Source organism: Poecilia mexicana, unplaced genomic scaffold, assembly GCF_051168715.1.
Source record: "Poecilia mexicana isolate PSO_F unplaced genomic scaffold, ASM5116871v1 scaffold_4, whole genome shotgun sequence".
Taxonomy (NCBI): domain Eukaryota; kingdom Metazoa; phylum Chordata; class Actinopteri; order Cyprinodontiformes; family Poeciliidae; genus Poecilia; species Poecilia mexicana.
The window spans coordinates 28,179,434-28,197,762 of NW_028263373.1; the positions used below are offsets into that span (position 1 = coordinate 28,179,434).

Below are 18,329 nucleotides of genomic sequence, written 5' to 3' on the forward strand. Positions count from 1 at the left end.
CGTTTGTCCATAGCGGCAAGCGCCAGAGTGCAAAATTGAGCGCACCCAGGGCGGAGGAAAAGCGGCGGGCTTTAGGACCCGTCGCTACGGGCGGTACAATAGAGCTGTTGTGCCGTGTTGGTGGTGGACATACTGCAGCCTGGAGATTCCCACTGTGGTGGGGTACAAAAAGCTTACATTTTATTTAATGTTAGGACCACAGTCCATATTTTCATAACTGTATGTATGTTCGGTCCGTGTGACCGTGTGTTTGAAGGGAGCAAAGCGGAGAAAGGCCGTGGATGGAAGGTAAGATGGGAGGAATGTGAACAATATGCTCGTGTGTTCAGGGTGCCAGGATTTACCCTGGATGGTTTATTCAGGCCACGGGGCCTGCTCCTTTCACGCTATACCGAGGCCATTTCTGCGCTTTTGCTTCGCAAATACTTCCTGCTCTGTGGAGGAGTCTCTCTTTAGAAACTTGTAATTATCTTCGCAGAGCATTTAAGCAACTTGAGCTGTGTAAATACTTGCCTTAATGTCTGTAGGAAGTGACATCTTTGTAGGAAGGTGGCGCCATGTTTGACTTTATAGCCTACAAGACAGCCTGGTGTAGGCCTGTGGAAGGGAGTGTTTGGCGCCAACAACTCCGTTTAGTTCTTCTTTTTAGTAATGGAAACACAACATAAATCTCCCAGTTTGACGTTTAACTCAATACAACAGCCACACGTTACATTTATGTCGGTAGAAATGAGTAAATCCAGAGGAAACCCCTTTAATCATTGTATTCTCAACCCAAACTGCCTCTAGTTAAAGAGTAGCATGTAGACATGCCATACACCAACATTCATAGTTCCTTCCAAAAGTATTCAGTCCCCTTGAATACGCCAGCAATGCACAATTTTTCCATTTATGACTCCAAATAAAAATCTGGAAAGTGTGGCTTGCATTTGTTTCCAGGCCTACTGAGCAAATACTTTACTTCAGTGGGTTTAGTTGGGATTTTTATGCTACGGAACATCACAAAGTAGCCCACAATTGTGAAGCGGAACAGTAATTCAAAAGGTATTGAACCATTTATAGATATTTACAGCAGCAAGTCTGGTGAGTTATGCGTCTACCTGCTGTGTTCGTCTACAAACTGAAACATTTGCCCCTTATTCTCTGGATAATAGCTCGAACTTGATCTCATTGGATGAATAGAGGCAATGTTTAAGCTGTTTTCTTCCAGGGCCACCCCATATGTAACACCGTCCGTCCAGGTAAACATGGAGCTGGAACCACCATGTTTACCTGTTGCGTACAGTCGTTTCAGGGCTGACGCCTACCGGTTCAAACGTATTCCATGAAGTTCAGTAGAGAACACCTTCTTCCAGTTGTTTACCGTTCTGCCTGTGTGGTTTGTACCAAAATGCTAACAGGACTTTATTAGCCAGTAGCTTTCTTCTAATTCTTTTTCTATTAAAAACACAATATTGGAGAAAACCAATATTGGTTTTCAGAAACGGTTTGGAAGTCCGATAATGTTTTACTTCTACTTCATAATTATGCACCAATTTGTGTTGTTCTCTTCGATGTGACACATTATTGTTGTAACTTCACAAAAAAAATGAAAATAAATTCACAGTCTATGAAAATATGTGCATGCCATACATTTACGCTCAACTATACATTTCATCCATTTTCAGCAACAAGCACTCTGAACTGCGTTGTTGCTGAAAAAATTCTACATAAATAAAACTTCTTCTTATCCTTAAAATTTTTTTATTGTTTATGTAACATTAAAAACCAAAAAAAAAAAAAAGATTACTGCATGTGCTTTCTAAACCTTTCTCAACCCATTACAACTGTTTTGTTAGTTTCCACTCAAGCATGACGAAGTCACTGAGAAATCCCCCACTTCTACCCTTCTCTGTGAGTGGGTTTTTATCTCACGATTCACTGAAATTCACCGAGGTTAAGCGTTCGTCGTCGCTCTTTGGCGAATCTCGGTGCACTCGCGAAAGAACACAAAAGTCAGATTTTTAGCTCAGACAAAGTTGTAAATAACTAAAATTGAATTTTGAGTTCATTAAATCCAGGGCGTGAGGGCAAACGAGGAGCTTCGCTGTGGGAAAGACGTGTGAATGAAATCAGTCGAAAGCCTGGGCACATTTCCTCCGTTCTTGGTGGAAAGAGGAACTAGTTTGATGCGTCTTCCTCCTCCTTCAGCTGCTGCTGCCGTCCTGTCCTCATGGGGAATGTGAGGCATGTCCTGTCTGTTGAAACGGCTTACTTACTGTACAGGAGGTTACTCCTTGCCTGTGAGCTTTTTGAGAACTTGTAATGAGTCATCCACCCAGTCTAAACACACACGCTGTTGGCTTTATTTTTTACATATATATATTTTTTCTTCTGTTTGGCTTTGATTCTGCTGAAGCGTAACCAGAGTGAAGGATGTCTGAAAACGTTTTGTTCTGGACCTCACCTGAAGAAAACAGTGCCTTCCTGAACTGTTTGCACCTCTTTAAGTTTGATGCGTTACCATGACAACCTCGACATATTTTTATGTTGAGGACCAACGCAGAATATAGTAGTAAGGTGGACAGATGTGATTCATGTTTTTTTTTTGGGTTTTTTTCAAATAGAGATATTTTTAAAGGTGCGACATTCAACCGCCGTTTACTGACAATCATTAGAGTTTTATTTGCATCTTCTGTTGACTTGTACCGCAGTGATGCTTCACTTTGTGTTGGTTTGTCACATAAAATCTTAATAACGGATTTACACTTTATTTATTTCTGTATTTAAAGTTTAGCAGGAGTATGCATATTATCGTAAAGCACAAAGTTGACTTGTGTCTTCCCTCCTGCAGATATGAAACAAAGAGGTTAGTTATCAGAAGACTCCACTGGCATGCTTTGCAGTCTGACGTTTATGGTGAGTACCCATCATCCTCTCCGTCAACCAAATCTAGACTTTAAAATACATTCTTAGATTGTTTTTTTTTCTGAATTTGATTTCCAGTTTTTCAGCCATTTTTTTTCTTCACTTTTTTGTTAAAAACAAAGACAAATGACGGAAAATAAATCACTTTTTTTTATTTATAAATGTTTTATTTTTCTGTTATCAGAATTTCGCTAATAGTGTGCACCCAATATTCCACTTTTTCAAACAAAATAACCAAGAGATTTTTATTTTTCCCCTCACTTTTCTTTTAAAAAATTACAAATGACAAAATGTTCTTTTTTGTTTTAAATTGGCTTTTATTTTATATTTTCTTCCGTGAGCTGACTTGAATGAAAATTCAAAATAAAAAGAAGTTGTAAAACAAGATGGTACTTCTTGTCATCACTCTGGAAAGTGCTCAGGTGAAAAAAAAAAATCTGAATTTCCCACCCCCCCCCAGAAAAAAAATCTAAAAAAAAAAAAAAAGTAATTAATTGCTAAAATTGGAGTCCTGACTGATGGTTTTAAAAGCCGCCTCGTTGCTCCTGCAGGACGTTACAGGATGAAACGTCTCAGGTCGTCCAGCAGCAGCGACAGTTCCGACAACGAGAGTGAGTCCCATCTGCCCGAGACACCCGCTGACACAAAAACCTGGACTTCCTTTGTGTTTCTCTTCTCTGTAATCGACACTCGCTCGTCCCTTTTTCCTTTTAGGTCCTTCAACCTCTTTCTGCTCCTCCCACAAATATGAGAGTAAATCTGGAACCCCGGCCTCAGACCCGAAAAAACCAGCTGAAGTAAAAAACTAATTTAAAAACAACAACAAAAAAAAACAAATAACATCAGGACTCGCACTAGACTTTGTCTTTCTGTCCTCCAGGTGTTCAGAAAAGACCTGATCAGTGCCATGAAGATCCCCGATTCCCACCACGTGTCGCCGGAGGACTACTACCTGCTGGCGGACAGCTGGAAGCAGGAGTGGGAGAAGGGCGTCCAGGTGCTGGCCAGTCCGGACACCATCCCCGAGCCGTCCGTGAGGTACGCCGCGTCCCGTCTGAGCGCTCAGCCCTCCGCTCGGCACTGAAAGGGTTCTCCTCGCTTCCCTCCTGTTCAGAGTCGCCACAGAGAAGTCCAAGGAAGTGCTCTACACCCACCAGAGGAAGTACATCCAGTGTTCGGGCCAGGAAGCGACGGAACCCGGATACGTCAACATCAAGGAGCTGGCGGAGGCCATGTGCCGCTACGACCTGGACGACATGGACTTGTACTGGCTGCACGCGCTCAACAGTGAGCTGAGTCACATGGGTAAGGAAATCTATAAATGTCGGCTCTCTTTGTTTACGTCCCCAGACTGCTGAGGTAAGTCATTTCTTATAAATTTCCACACTTTTTAAAATAATTTTTAAAGTTGTTTTTGTCCATTCATTGGCCCACTTATCTGTTGGCCCATCCACCTTGCATTTTAGATTTATTCATTTACTTCATAATAAATATTGACCGCTGTGAAAATGTCTCCTTTAAATTCACATGGAACCATTGTATCTTTATTTTTTAGGATGGTTTGTTAAACAATTGAAAAGCCTGACATTTTCACCCAAAAAAAAAAGAAAAAAAGGTAATCAGCCACCTATATTAAGATGTTTCCTGATTGGAAAATAAATTAACGACATTCTTTGAGTCCTCAGTAGTTTTTAAATGCAGTAAAAGTTAATTTTGCATTCATCTCTTGCTTTGAATCGAGAGCAGCAGACATTTTCTGCCAACCAGGTTTTCTGCTGCATAACTTTGACTTTCCAGCACAAGTTAACTCTGTTATGTTTGTTGTGACTCAACACGTCCAGTTAAGGTTTTCAATAAATTTGCATTTGGCTGCTGCTAATATTTCATTATGAAGTAGGTGTGCTGTAAAGCTAGTCTGGCATTAGCATGCTGTGGTATGGCTGATCATTTGTATGTCGGCACAGTTCCAGTTTGTGCAAGAACAAAAACAAAATATTGTTTCATAAAAATTTGTTCTGCTTTGAACGTCATAAAATTTAATGACTGGCGTTTCAGCTGCTCTCATCACAGATGCAGACAGATGCAAGCATTCTTTAGCTGTAAATGTCAATGTAAAGGGAGAGAAAATCTTACCTTGTTATGGGAAATCAATATTTGCTGCATCAGTAAAGTACTGTGCAGATTCTAAAGGAGTCACTCAAAAGTTCCTGCGCCCCGATCCGATACTCGGGATCGGATCGGTTCATTCTCGATTCGGTTTGATTCTAAAGATTTGCGCTGTGCCTTTCATCAGTGTTGGTGGTTTCTGTCCGTCGTTCAGGGGAGGTGCCCATCGACGAGCTGATGATGGAGCGAGTCATGGAGGCCCTGGAGAGGCAGTGCCATGACAACATGAAGCACGCCATAGAGACGGTGGAAGGCCTGGGAATCGAGTACGACGAGGACGTGATTTGTGACGTGTGCCGCTCCCCGGACAGCGAAGAAGGGAACGACATGGTGTTCTGTGACAAGTGCAACATCTGTGTGCACCAGGTGGGGAAATACAGGCACCTGTAATAAAAGGATAATGTCTCTTTAAAAAATAAAAAAACATCTTGTTTTGTGTTGTTTAGGTCTGCAAGAAACTTTGTTTTAGTAAGCGATTATTCTGATAATTGATCAGATAAAAAATTTGGCACTTACTGCAGATTTTTCATTTCACCGTTTCAGCCTTTTTTAACACAATATTAGAAATGCATTAAAAGATGTAAATAATTAGATTTTTTTTTAATATGAAAAGAAAAGTTGTCGCCCAAAATGCAACAAGATCACATTCTGTTTGTGTATGGTTGATCATTTGCAGCAAAATATGCAAATGCATTTAAAAAAACTGCTTGCTAATGTGTTGATTTATGTTTGAATTAATAATCAGATAAAAAGGTGCTTAGAAGAAGATTTTTCTTCTTTACAGAAGCAAAAAATGCCACTTGAGGAACGTTAGGTAGAACAAAGGTACGGACAAAGAACGTTTATACATTTTTCATGCCAAATTTGATTTCCTTTTTTTTTTTTTTTTTTTTTTCAGTTTTTAATTGAAATTGTAATTTCAACATAGGCGTACACCCAAACTTTAAACTTATCCAAATGTCTTGTATAAAATAACCAACAGAAGCTGAGTTCCCGATTTTAATCTGTTTTTGCATTTTGTCCTTAAAAAATTTACAAATGACAGAAAAATATCTTTAGAAAATAACTGTCTTATTTTTCAATAATTCTTTCTGTGAGCCGAATTCAACGACTAAAGCAAAGCTTTCCAACCTGCTTGTCAAACAGGATGGTTGTCCTTCAGTGGCTTCGCTTCTCTCTGGAAACCCCAGAAACGATTTGGTGAAATAAACAAATTTACATTTTCTGAAAATAGACAATTTAATTAATTAATGTATTTGATTAATCAATTTTGCTGTTCTTTCAGCACAAGGCCTTTTTTTTTTTTTTTGGAGTCTGTATACCTCAGCTGATGATTAAAAGATTACTAAATCAGTTGATTATTTCAAGATCGATTAATCACAATTAACCTGATTAATCATTGCAGCCCTAGCGTGGCTCCAGTGTTCCACTGGCTGTGCATGACATCACGATGATCCCGTAATTGGATCCCGTTCTAAGCCTCTGCCTCCTCCTCAGGCCTGCTACGGTATAGTCAAAGTACCTGTGGGAAACTGGCTCTGCAGGACGTGCGTCCTCAGCATCGACCCCCAGTGCCTGCTGTGCCCCAAGAAGGGCGGCGCCATGAAGGCCACGCGCGCCGGCACCAAATGGGCTCACGTCAGCTGCGCCCTGTGGATACCCGAGGTGTGTGTGAGACCTTACAGCAATACCCCCTGATAGCTGCACATCTGTCTGCAGCAGCGTTTGATTAATGGCGGCTCTCGCTCCAGGTGAGCATCGCCTGTCCGGAGCGAATGGAGCCAATCACCAAAGTGTCCCACATCCCGCCCAGCCGCTGGTCGCTCATCTGCAGTCTGTGCAAACTGAAGACGGGCGCATGCATTCAGGTGAGTGTGGCTCAGTTTACTTTTAAGGCAAATTTGACTGTTTTAATTTACTTTTAATGTAAGATTTAATGCAACTTTGCATAAAAATGTCATTATTTACCAACTAATTCTAAGCTGACACTTTTAATGCAAATTTGCATTGACAACATTCATGAAGACTCCTTCGTGTTCATGACAGATGTTATGTCATGTTTATGTCAGTCTTATGCACACTCTGTCAAATAAAGCGTTACCAGTACTCTAGTTATTAATCTGTCGAATCTTTGACCATTAAATCAGATAAATTGACACATTTGATTGAATTAATTTTTTTAGAATGAGAAAATGAACATTTTATTGCCTAAAACACAATAGCATTCTTTTAGTGAATGCTTGATCGTTTGTAGCAAAGGATGGAGATGTCGCAAAAAACCCAACATACTTCTGACATCCAACATGTGAAAAGTTCAGCCGCTTGACTGAATATCAATACTTAACGTGACTTAAGTTTTTTTTAGATGAAAAGATTTGAACCGGGTGAAGTTTAAACTTTGCCACTTGACGAGTTTCTGAAAGAAATATTTACAGTTTTTTATTTGTTTGTTTGTTTGTTTATCTTAAATGCAAAATATGTATATATTTTGTACAGTTTGGGCTTATTTGCTGCTCTGAGTGTGTTCTTTCAGCAAATGTCTTTTTGTGAGTCTACATACATCTCTGGAAAAAAGAAGAGCCCACTGCACTGAACCCCATTGAAAACCTCCTGCTTATTCCACCAAATATTGATTTCTGACTCTTCCTGAGTTAAAACATCAGTATCATTTCTAAATCAACATGAACTCCTTTTCTTTGCATTACTTGAGGTCTGAAAGCTTTGCGTCTTTTTTGTTATTTTACCCATTTCTCATTTTCTGCAAATAAATAAAACAATTTTGCTTGGAATTTCGTAGACATGTTGTCAGTAGTTCATAGAATAAAACCACAATATTCATTTTACTCAAACATAAACCTATAAAAAGCAAAATCAGACAAACTGATCATTTTAAGTTTGTCTTTTCATCTTTTTGTTTCCAGAGCTGCATATGCCAGCTAGCGATTAATCGATTGCTAAATTAACGATTATTTCAACAACTACAGTTAGTCATTTCAGCCCTAATCACTGCTCAACATGACATCAGCACTGAAAACCGTCGCGCCTGCGGAGCGACCCGCTAACGTTTCGGCTCTGCTCGCAGTGTTCGGTGAAGAACTGCACCATCCCCTTCCACGTGACCTGCGCCTTCGAGCACAGCCTGGAGATGAAGACCATCCTGGACGAGGGCGACGAAGTCAAGTTCAAGTCATTCTGCCTGAAGCACAGCAAGCCCGGCGACGCCGGCCTCAGCCCAGGCCGCTCCAAAGCGCCCAGCGAGGCGGCCAAGGTGGGCCAGCGCGCGCAGAGGCTGCAGGAGCTGGAGGAGGAGTTCTACACGCTGATCCAGCTGGGCCAGCTGGCGCAGGAGCTGGGGCTCTCCGAGCGCCCGCTGGACTTCATCTACCAGTACTGGAAGCTGAAGAGGAAGTCCAGCTTCAACAAGCCTCTGCTGCCCCCTAAGGAGGAGGAGGAGAACCTGGTGCTGCAGCCGCAGGAGGACAGCATCCACACGCGCATGCGCATGTTCATGCACTTGCGACAGGATTTGGAGCGGGTGGGTGCTTTTGGTTCCTTTTTGATTTTTCTTCTTCTTCTTCTTCACTTCCATTTTTACTGCAGTGAAGCAGTCCATAATGCTGAGTTGGTGTATTTTTAGCAAAAAACAAAACAATTCCCCCTGCCCAGTAGTGGTTTTAGTCACTTCTCTATAAATCAGTCTAACAGACTCTTATGTTGACATTTTACCACAACCTGACTTGCTTTTTATTCAACATTTCTTTTGGAGTCTGAAGCTCGTTTTGAGCCACACACATAATATATGCATATTAAACATGCTTGATGTTGTTTTCCAGCTAGGTAACGACTCTTTACATGCAGTTCACTTTCTGCTGTTTAATGGTCTTCATGCCGGCTTCCATTCGTTCCTGTCTGCAGGTGAGGAATCTGTGCTACATGGTGAGCCGGCGGGAGAAGCTGAAGCTGCTGCAGAGTAAAGCTCAGGAGCAAATGTTCAACCTGCATGTCAAGCTGCTCAACCAGGAGATGTCCACTGGTGAGGACAAGAGGCATTTCCTTATTTCTATATTTCTGTGGTTTCTGTGTATTTATTGTCAATAACTTACATTTTGTTAAGTTTTTTTTCAGTCAGTTGGTTGCCACCTAAATCTTACATTACTGTCTTCTTTGGAGGAGGATGTTCAGGGTTCCTAAACTGTCTGGAAAAGAAGGAAATTTAATTTCAGTATTTTTTAGAGCTATATAAGATTAGAAAATGAGGATTTTGGAAAAAAAAATTTCTATTTACATATTTTATTCTTTTTGTTTAAATATTATGTCTGTACTTCCATCCTTTCATTTTTCCAGGTGTTCTCTCTCCTGTGGTTTTGTTTTTCCTTGTATTTCTTAAATGTTCTTTTCTGGTATCATATTTACTGAACATCCTTTCCTTCCTTTGTTCCTAACTTGCTTCCTTCCTTATGTTCTACCACAATTAATTAATTTTCCTTTCATCCTTTTCTTTTTTTTTTGTTTTAGTTTTTACCTATCGGTAGAAAAATTTGGGCTGATATTAACATTATGACCAATAACTAATATTTACTGATATAATACATATTTACAGAGGTTTCTTTTTTAAAAATATCTTAAAACAAACCTAGAACTTTAGAAAATTGAATCTGGAAAAAATTGCAGTTTTAACACAGAGAGGGGGGGTAAACTATTAACCCTCTTGTATGGCATTATTTCAGTTCAAATGTTGTTAAAATCTTGCTAACATTTCCTTAAATATCATTTTTCATGGCGGCATAAAGATCTTAAAGCGAGGATTCTCTCACTTTTCAACCAGTTTTGCTGAAATACCTTCAGCCTTCTTGGTATCTGCTGAGAGTTTCGCTCCCCGTTTAGCAATCTGAGCGAACTCCCGTCATCGCTCCGTCAGAAACACTGCTTCCTGACGCTGTGGCCCAACTTGTTGGGTCGGGTTTCATACCGCCTCGTTTGCTTTCATAGTCTAAACCATGTTTTACCCCCTCCAGGTCTTCCTGCCTCCCTCCCGGTGGAGAACATGCTGTTCCGGCCTCCTCCGAGGATCACCCTGAAACTGAAGATGCCCAAAGGTTCCGGTCCGGGAAACGGAAACCGCAGCTCCAAGCTGGGCAACGGGCCGCTGTGCCCGGACAACAGCGGGAATGTCAACGAACACGCCGCGGAGGGGCTCGGCCAGGGGAAGCCCCAGCTGCACGCCCGCAAAGACGACCGACCCAACGGTCGCCTGTTGTCCTCCGCCGGCGGGCCGCCGTCCGGCAAGCCCGTCGGCAAACACCCGCCCCTGCACATCGTGCACCACGCTCACTCTTCCAACAGCAACGGTAAACTGGACCAGGACCGAGCGTGCGCGGTGATGTGCAACGGCGCCCTGGACAAGGCGGCGGCTCAGAAGGACGGCTCCCGCCAGATGCAAGGCACCCGGGGCGTTTCCAAGGAGGACCTGGACAAAAGTAGCTTCTGCAAGTCTGCCATGGAGCGTTTCGGCAGATCCTTCAAGGAGGCGACCATCAACTTGGTACGGACGACGGAGGACCTGCGGGTCTCGGACAAACTGTCCCGAAAGAGCGCCGCCAAGGAGAAACAGTGGGCCAAACCCATACTAGAACACAAAGCCAAAAACAGACGGCCGCACCAGGACAGCGACGGGTACTGCCCCGACCTGGAGCTGAGCGACTCCGAACCCGAAGCCAAAGGTCGGCTCGGTCTGCAGGCGGGGCTGCCGCAGCCAAACGCCCAGCGGAAGGGGAAGCACTCGGCGGGGTCCAGACACTCGGTGACGAGGTGACGCCGTCGGCGGACGCTACCAGCTCCTCTCATCAGGGACCAAGCCACGGCGCCGATGGCGCTGCAATAACGGGGCGCAGACCTCACATCCAGTTTGAAACAGCCAGTATCGACTCATCTGAGAGATTTTTACAACCAACTGCAACCTTTTTTTTTTTTTTTTTAATACATTTGTCCAGTAAGGTTTTTTGTTTTTATGATTTTGTTTTCCACATCAGCTGCCTTCTCTGAAAACGAATGCTCCACACTCGACTGGTTTATAGTTTCTTTCCGGTGAGTAAAACACTACATGTGTGTCTCAAAATGGGACGAGACGCGTCTTTATTCTATTTTATTTGTTTTAGTTCGCACCAACATCCGAAGTATCCTTCAATAATGAAAGTGGTGGCAGCAAAAGTATTATGAGGCGGCGATCGGACCGACCGCCTCGTTTCCTGGGGACAGATGGTCTCGTGAGCAGCCTTCGCCATCAGAGTTGAAATGTGAAAACGAGCTGTGAAACAACCATCTTTACTGTTCTACGTCATGTTTCAGTAATAAACGTGGCATACGTGCTTCTAACATGCTGGGCTATTTTCTTCACTAAAAAGTTTTTACCAATTTATAAAACAAAAAAAATCACCTTTGAAAAACGTAACCCGCTCAGAAGCATCGACAAACCAAGTGGATACCAATTTAAAAGGAGCACAGAAATGGGTTTTACAAAGCTGCGTGCTGATACTTCTCCCGGTCAGCGATCCGTTTCAGCTTCCTGAATTGATCAGTAGAGGGCAGCGTTGTCAAACCTAAAGATTTAAACCACAGATTCATGGTTTTCTGATCTGCCTTGGAAGATGTAATTAGAATATCAGCTGTAGGAACAAGAGAAAATGAACTGGTTACCTTTTGACTCGAGCAAAGACGGAACCAGAAGACTTTGAAGACCAAAACCCAGAGAGATTTTAGTCACAATGTTCTCATTACTATCTCATGGTCCAGGCTGCCTCCCTCCCCTCTCTGGTTGGAGTTGGTGCTGCTTCAGGGTTTAATGACCTGCTGAAGAAGCTCAGGGAGACCTGAGCAAACCAAATACAACAGACACTTCCATCAGTTTTTACATGGGGGGGGAAAAAAAACCTGTTCTAATACAAAGCTGGAGCTGAGTTAGTTTGTTCTGATTGATGTGTATAAAGAGGAAATATTTATGCATACATTCATGAATGTTGCCTGAAAGTACTACAGAAGTCACGTAATTATCAATTTAAGACTGGAAAATTGACACATGGCTTCTAACAAAATGACAAGAAAAATTATCTAATTTTAGGTACTATTAGCTTCCTTCTGTTCTCCCCAAAAAATCAATGAAATTAATCCAGTGACTTTAAACATTACTAAAAATCTGCATTTATTATTATTATTTTTTTTTAATAATTAAAAAAAAACAAGTGTCTTAAGTCAGAGGCGTCAAATTCGCTGTAATACTGAAGGCTACAGGAGACATTTAAAGCTAACAGCCATTAGCATCAACAATAACGGGAATATTTAATCACTTGAGTTACAGCGACATTTAATTTCACTTTGGGAGTAATGCAGTGTTTTTGAATTTGAATTTAGGCAAAGTTATTGTGGAAGGTCCAAAGAGTCACTTGGGGGAGTTAGCAGACGGCTGCATGGTCAGACCTGGTTCTGGTCAAAAGGTCCAGCATCTTTCCAAGTCTGGTAAAAAAGAAAGAAGGAAAGAGGGGGAAAAATCCCAAATGCATCATATAACTTTTATAGCAATGTGGTTTTTTTATGTAAAAATTCTAACCATTCACTCCATCCTTTTCAAAGTACCTTCTTAAAGCTTATTTTGTCGCCATCACTCTGACCTCTGAGTTTGGAACATGGTGTACCTGAGAGCCACACCCCATTACCTGCTTTCACCTGGCGCTCTCCACCTCCGCTGTCTTGAGGAGGAAAGCAGTTCCTGTAGTGTGTGTGTGTGTGTGTGTGTGTGTGTGTGTGTGTGTGTGTGTGTGTGTGTGTGTGTTGGGGGGGGGGAGCTCCGCTGCAGAGACGCAGGCCATTTAAATCTGAGGGCTCCTTTAAGAGAACTGCCTCTCCGTATCTGCTGATCTGTCACCCGGCTGCATCATCCTGCTGCAACTCCCGGCGGGACAACAGCGCTGTCCGCCCCGTGCACCTGAGGAGGAGGAGGAAGTCATGCTAAACCATCGATAATCGATGATGAAAATCTAAAATAAATAAAAAAAAGAATAAAAAAAAAATGCGCACTCAATGCAAAAAAGTGAGCTGATGGAAAAAACAGAAGCGGTAGATTTTTTTTCCTTCTCGGACGTGCTGCTGTGAAATGATGGCCGCGCAGAAAGCAGCTCTGTTTCCGGGCTCTGCGGGATGGGCGGCTCGTCTTGGTACCTCGCTGCTGGTGCTGCTGTAGTCAGCCTGTCCCGTGGTTCGGCCGGTTCCGCCGGTCGGGAGTCAGCAGCTGCGGTTTGAACAAGTAAGTGCGCGAGACGAGCAGAGCTCCCGTTACCGGAGCACGCGCTGCACAAGTTTCCGCCTCATTAAAGTCTAATCCTGACCCTAGCTCCTATAAAGGAAATGAGGAGATAAGTTTCCTTGCACGGTGCTCCTGTTTGTCATGCATGTTTCTAAGCGTGTGGTTTTCTAAGGGAGAGTGAGCGGCGGAGCTCAGCATGTCCGGATGCAGCGAGCTGAGCCTGAGGGAGCTGCCCATGGAGAGCTGGATGTCTCACCTGCCATGCGCCCTGTGGGACACCCCGCTGTACCACCTGGCCATTCCGGGTAGGCTCATAAGCAGGAAGCCCCCTCTTCCTCTGCAGTGCTGATAACACTGTGTTAAAGGGGCAGTATTATGTGTTTAGCAGGCACAGAAGGCCATTGTATATCACAATCAATCAACTATGTTAACTTAAAAAAAAGAAGCTATGTGTGATAAATATGACTTAAAATTAGCACCTTGAAATTGGTGCCTCTGGCTCTTTAAGAAGCACCTGCTCTTTCTGAAACTCTGCCTTCAGAAAGGAAGTCATCACACCGTGGCTCCTCTATTAATCTTTTAACAACCACTTTTACCAGCGAAGAAGCTCCTATAATGAGCTCAGCAGATGAACATTTCCACCATGTTTACTAATTGCCTGCAGGAGGAGCTGGGTCCACTCAGGTGTTTTCCACAGCTGAATGGTTGCCATTGGCTTGACTCCATCATCTAAGTGCTTAGTCAGACAAGCCAAACATCTGAGACAGAAGAACAGAAGAAAGCATGTTCTATATATATTATTTGAGTTTGTGTTTATTTATTTATTTGTAAATAGGACAATAAGTATTAATGAAAATGGAAACACATGAGAGAGCACTAGTAAGGTGGCAAATTTCCATATCTAGCCCCACTGGCAGATTGATGCTAAAGTACATATTGAATACAGAGATAAAAACCAGAAAAATAAAACGCGCAATAAGAAACGCATTAAACAATCTTACAATCTATACATCTTAGCATATAATTCATGTTGATATTTTTGGATTTCCAAGAGCTAGTTTTTAAGGTGTTTTTTTCGCTGTAATTATTTTACCATTAGAACGTTTTCAGACATGCCAATTTTTCTGTGGCACAAATATGTGGACATGGATTTAACGCTTTGTCACTCAGTAGCTCAAGCTAGTGTGCAGCAACGAGCGGGAATTTCAGTCTGCCGATGCGCAAAGTACTGACTAAATCCATATAAGCACGCTGCACTTTTCAGAATTTTATTTGTAAAAAATCTCGCGCCTGTGATGCAATTTAAACATGGCAAAGTCCAAAGGTTAAGATTAGTTCTTGCAGGCCTCTGCTCACGAACCAATCGCCCACATCATTTCTCCGTTTTCCCACTCAGGCAGCCACAACGCCGTAACGTACTGCCTGGACATGAACGACCGGTCTCCCGTGGACCCCATGCAGCCGGACATGCTCCAGAAGCTGGACAAGTACATGAAGCCCCTCATTCGCCCTTTTGTGTACAAGTGGGCGATAACGCAGGTAATAAAGCTGGGATGTAGCGCACCCAGCTAGAGATGAGTAACAGCACTGAGAAATCCTGTGTGTGTTTTTAGGAGTTCACCATAAAGCAGCAGCTGGACTGCGGGGTTAGATACTGCGACCTGAGAATCGCACACAGACCCAACGACCACTCCACGGACCTGTACTTCTACCACGGCGTTTACACCACGCTCACCGTCGAGGTAACCTCAAGAGGCGCACCGCCCCTCGGGTTGTAAACCACCGCCAGCGAGCCGAGGCTTGCTGAGTTTGCCCTAAAAACCCAAAGATAAGGGAAGTGAAGAGCCTCTTAGCGCGACGTCAGCCTGGTTTTACAAGCTCCTCCGCCCGCAGGCTGGATTTATCGATACCCAACAGCTGAATGTTCCGGAGAGGGAGTCTGCAGGGTTTACGTTTCTGTTTCACATCGTTGCGGTTTTTACCTGAAGGTTTTTCCGTTTTACCTCTTTTATTTTACTAATATTTTTCAGAGTTTTGTGGCTCTAGTGACCTGTATTCATTAGAGACTGGACAGGGAGAAGGACAGAGAGAGAGAAGACATGCAGCAAATAGCCGAGAGGCGGGAGTTGAAACGGAAAGCGTCGAGGAATCTAGCGTCTGCATATTTTTGCCCATATTTTCAATGTTGGAAATCAGTCCACAGTATAAAGCACAACTTTAGACACGTTTTCTCATTTACAGGTCTCAATACGTGAATGTACCGCAGGACGAAGAAATCCCAAGCAGTGACTTTTTAACAGAGTGTCCACTCGTCCTTAAAAAGTCTTTAATTCACGCATCTAAAATTAATAAAACAACGTTTTAAATTCATTTAAAAAATGTAAGTCGGCCTTCAGTACAATAATCATGTGGCAGGAATATTCAATATGTTTGAACAATTTTTTATTTTCTTGCCGGACTTTACTGTCATGCTAACGTTTGAGGATACTGCTAACTAGATGCTAAAACCCTTGCTAGCTAGCTAGTTGGCTTTTTTTACCCCTGTATCATGGATAAATGCAAATTGGCTGGACATTTTTCTTTGCCATCAGCTCCCTTTTGTTGCCAAACCATCTTTTTGGCAAAATGTTAAGTTTTGAGTTAAAAATTTACAACAGTTTTTCTTGTACTGTCCCTTTAACAGTACATATGACTATAATATCACTACATTGTGACCTTACTGTACTAAAATGTATTGGGAAAAATAAACTCTCTCTCCAGTTTTCAAGTGTTGACCTTGAACTCCGTCTCCCCCTGTCTCTGCTAAGAAAGCATTTCCACAGCATGATGCTACCGGTACCAGGCTTTCACAGAAAAGCGTTGCCCCTTTAAATGACGTCTTCTCGTTGACAGATCGTCCTCTCGGAGATAAAGGAATGGCTGGACGCTCATCCCAAAGAGGTGGTGCTTCTGTCCTTCAGCCACTTCCTCGGTCTGAACCAGGAGCTCCACATCCGGCTGCTCACCAACATTCGCGACACATTCGCCTCCAAACTCTGCCCCAAAACGGTACAGTTAACTTTTTTCATGCTTTTGTTGTTCCCCCCCACCCCCCCTGAAAGCTCAATACTCTTTCAGTGTTTTGTCTTTTGATTACTTGTCTACAAAATCCAAAGCATCATTCCTTCACAGGAACTTGATGAGAACTTCTCGGTTTCAGGAGGTGCTAACTCTTCGAAATCTGTGGGCTTTGGGCTACCAGGTGATTGTGTCCTACGAACACAGCATTTCCAGCTCCCACGCTGACCTGTGGCCTCACATTCCCTACTGGTGGGCCAACAAGTGCAAAGCCGAGGCGCTCATCGAGGAGTTTGAGGCCAGAAAGCAACACGGTAGACCAGGTAACCTGCCTATTGTTAAGCCTGCAAGAGTGAAAACGCGTGCAAAACGCTGAAAAGATGGCATTTTCTGCAGAAACTCAATGCGAACAATGTCAGCTGAAGGATTTAGCTTAAACTATTTGAAAACATTAAAGGAGTAGAATTATGTAAAATTTACGTTTTTGAGCCTTTGAATCCTTTAATCTCCCGTGGAAACCATTCAGGTTGCCCGCACAACAAGCACTTGATGCATGTTTTGTTTTGTTTTTTCTTTTCCAGGCGGTTTCTTTGTCACCGGGATCAACCTGACGGAGGACCTGAAGTACATCTGCACCCACCCCACCGAGTCCCTGAAGGACCTGGTGATGTCCACGTACCCGGCGCTGCTCGGCTGGGTCAGGGAGCAGACGCCCGGCCCCAGAGCGGGGTCCCTCAACATCATCGCTGGGGACTTCATCACAGAGAGCCACTTCGCACCCACCGTCGTCACGCTGAACGAGAAGCTGCTGAAGTGGTCCTCATGACTTTTCGCTCTAGAAAAAGCGCAGAGCGTCTGCAGAAGCAGGGCAGACATCAGAGCATGAAAAGTCGTTACACAAGTTTGTTTTGATCGGATTGATGAAAACATTTTTTTTTTTTTTTTTTTTTACCTCTTGAATTATTTATTTGACCGTAAATGCACTTTCGGGGATGCAGCGGCGTGCACATTTCAGTTCAAGCAGACTGTGTTGGTTTTTTTTTTTGGGTTTTTTTTTAATGCGTTGACCCGAACTACTTTGTTTACATTCAGTTTGCGCTTTATGCAACACACCGTATCGGTTTTCACAAGTCAGCAGCGGGTTTGACGACTTGCTGACCGAAGCAATAACGGCACAACTGAACTCCACCCCCCACGCCCCCACCGCAGGAAGCACAAACTCTGCTCTCACCGAGGACTCGAAGAGGTAAATAACATTTTTGAGCAGTTATGCCGGTCAAAGCTTTGACACGTCAACTGTAAGACCTGGGGTTGCATCATGGAATGTGGAAACTATTTATGCAAGTTTATATGCAAAAATGCATGAAAAGGATTTCTTTGCATGAACACGGCACTGATTGTTCTGTTTTTAAAAATAGCTCTTAACATCCAGAAGTGAACGCCGCACCGCTGTGCCTGTGGAGACGAGCTGTTCAAACTTCAGTAATCCCTAAAGAAACATTCAGGTCTGGAATAAATGAAGGGGAAACTAAAAGAGAGATTATCCATTATTGAACTGTTGGAGAGCCGATTATTTGTTACAATCCATGAAGTTTATTTATGTCTCTTAATTAATTTATTTAGATTTATTTCTGTCCTCTTGGTTATTTAGGTTGTTGCTTACTTAGCACCAGTTTCCAGCAATTGTCATCTCAAGGCACTTATGTAAGGCAAACACCCACTTTATATACAGAAATGTATAATTAAAGCAGGTGGAAAGTGATCTGTGTGTGGAAGCGTCCTGAGGAGGCATGTGGCGTCGGTGGGAAGGAAGAACTGACTTAACAGGCTGAGACCTCAATCAGAACTAGGTATTTATTTATTATTTATTTATTTATTTATTGGTCAGTTTTAACTTTTCCTTACA

The 18,329-nt window shown here is 42.9% G+C and overlaps 2 protein-coding genes across 3 annotated transcripts; both read left to right on the forward strand.

The window, feature by feature from the left end:
- Positions 1-48: 48 nt before the first annotated feature.
- jade3 (jade family PHD finger 3) lies at positions 49-11,445 on the forward strand. 2 transcript variants are annotated; one of them, XR_015762725.1, is made up of 13 exons: positions 49-288; positions 2,834-2,898; positions 3,459-3,518; positions 3,622-3,704; positions 3,788-3,945; positions 4,022-4,212; positions 5,228-5,439; positions 6,571-6,738; positions 6,825-6,941; positions 8,156-8,608; positions 8,989-9,106; positions 10,089-11,157; positions 11,229-11,445. XR_015762725.1 is itself a non-coding variant. In XM_015004066.2 (12 exons), exons 3-12 carry the CDS (start codon positions 3,470-3,472, stop codon positions 10,883-10,885), a joined length of 2,346 nt encoding a protein of 781 aa, XP_014859552.2. In that variant the 5' UTR covers positions 49-288; positions 2,834-2,898; positions 3,459-3,469; the 3' UTR covers positions 10,886-11,445. The 2 variants fall into 2 exon arrangements, 1 of the variants encoding a protein (XP_014859552.2); XM_015004066.2 differs by having other exon boundaries at positions 10,089-11,445.
- A 1,184-nt stretch (positions 11,446-12,629) lies between these two features.
- Positions 12,630-18,185, forward strand: plcxd1.1 (phosphatidylinositol-specific phospholipase C, X domain containing 1, tandem duplicate 1). Its single transcript, XM_015004071.2, has 7 exons — positions 12,630-13,366; positions 13,539-13,671; positions 14,763-14,905; positions 14,980-15,108; positions 16,259-16,414; positions 16,566-16,746; positions 17,005-18,185. The coding sequence occupies exons 2-7, from the start codon at positions 13,563-13,565 to the stop codon at positions 17,247-17,249; spliced, it is 963 nt and encodes a 320-aa protein (XP_014859557.1). The 5' UTR covers positions 12,630-13,366; positions 13,539-13,562; the 3' UTR covers positions 17,250-18,185.
- Positions 18,186-18,329: the final 144 nt, after the last annotated feature.

Coding starts and splice junctions, on each gene's coding strand:
- jade3 (XM_015004066.2), top strand. CDS start 3,470: ATGAAACGTCTCAGGTCGTCCAGCAGCAGCGACAGTTCCGACAACGAG. Junction 3,519..3,621: donor CGACAGTTCCGACAACGAGA/GTGAGTCCCATC, acceptor TTTTCCTTTTAG/GTCCTTCAACCTCTTTCTGC. Junction 8,609..8,988: donor TGCGACAGGATTTGGAGCGG/GTGGGTGCTTTT, acceptor TCCTGTCTGCAG/GTGAGGAATCTGTGCTACAT.
- plcxd1.1 (XM_015004071.2), top strand. CDS start 13,563: ATGTCCGGATGCAGCGAGCTGAGCCTGAGGGAGCTGCCCATGGAGAGC. Junction 13,672..14,762: donor GTACCACCTGGCCATTCCGG/GTAGGCTCATAA, acceptor TTTCCCACTCAG/GCAGCCACAACGCCGTAACG. Junction 14,906..14,979: donor ACAAGTGGGCGATAACGCAG/GTAATAAAGCTG, acceptor GTGTGTTTTTAG/GAGTTCACCATAAAGCAGCA.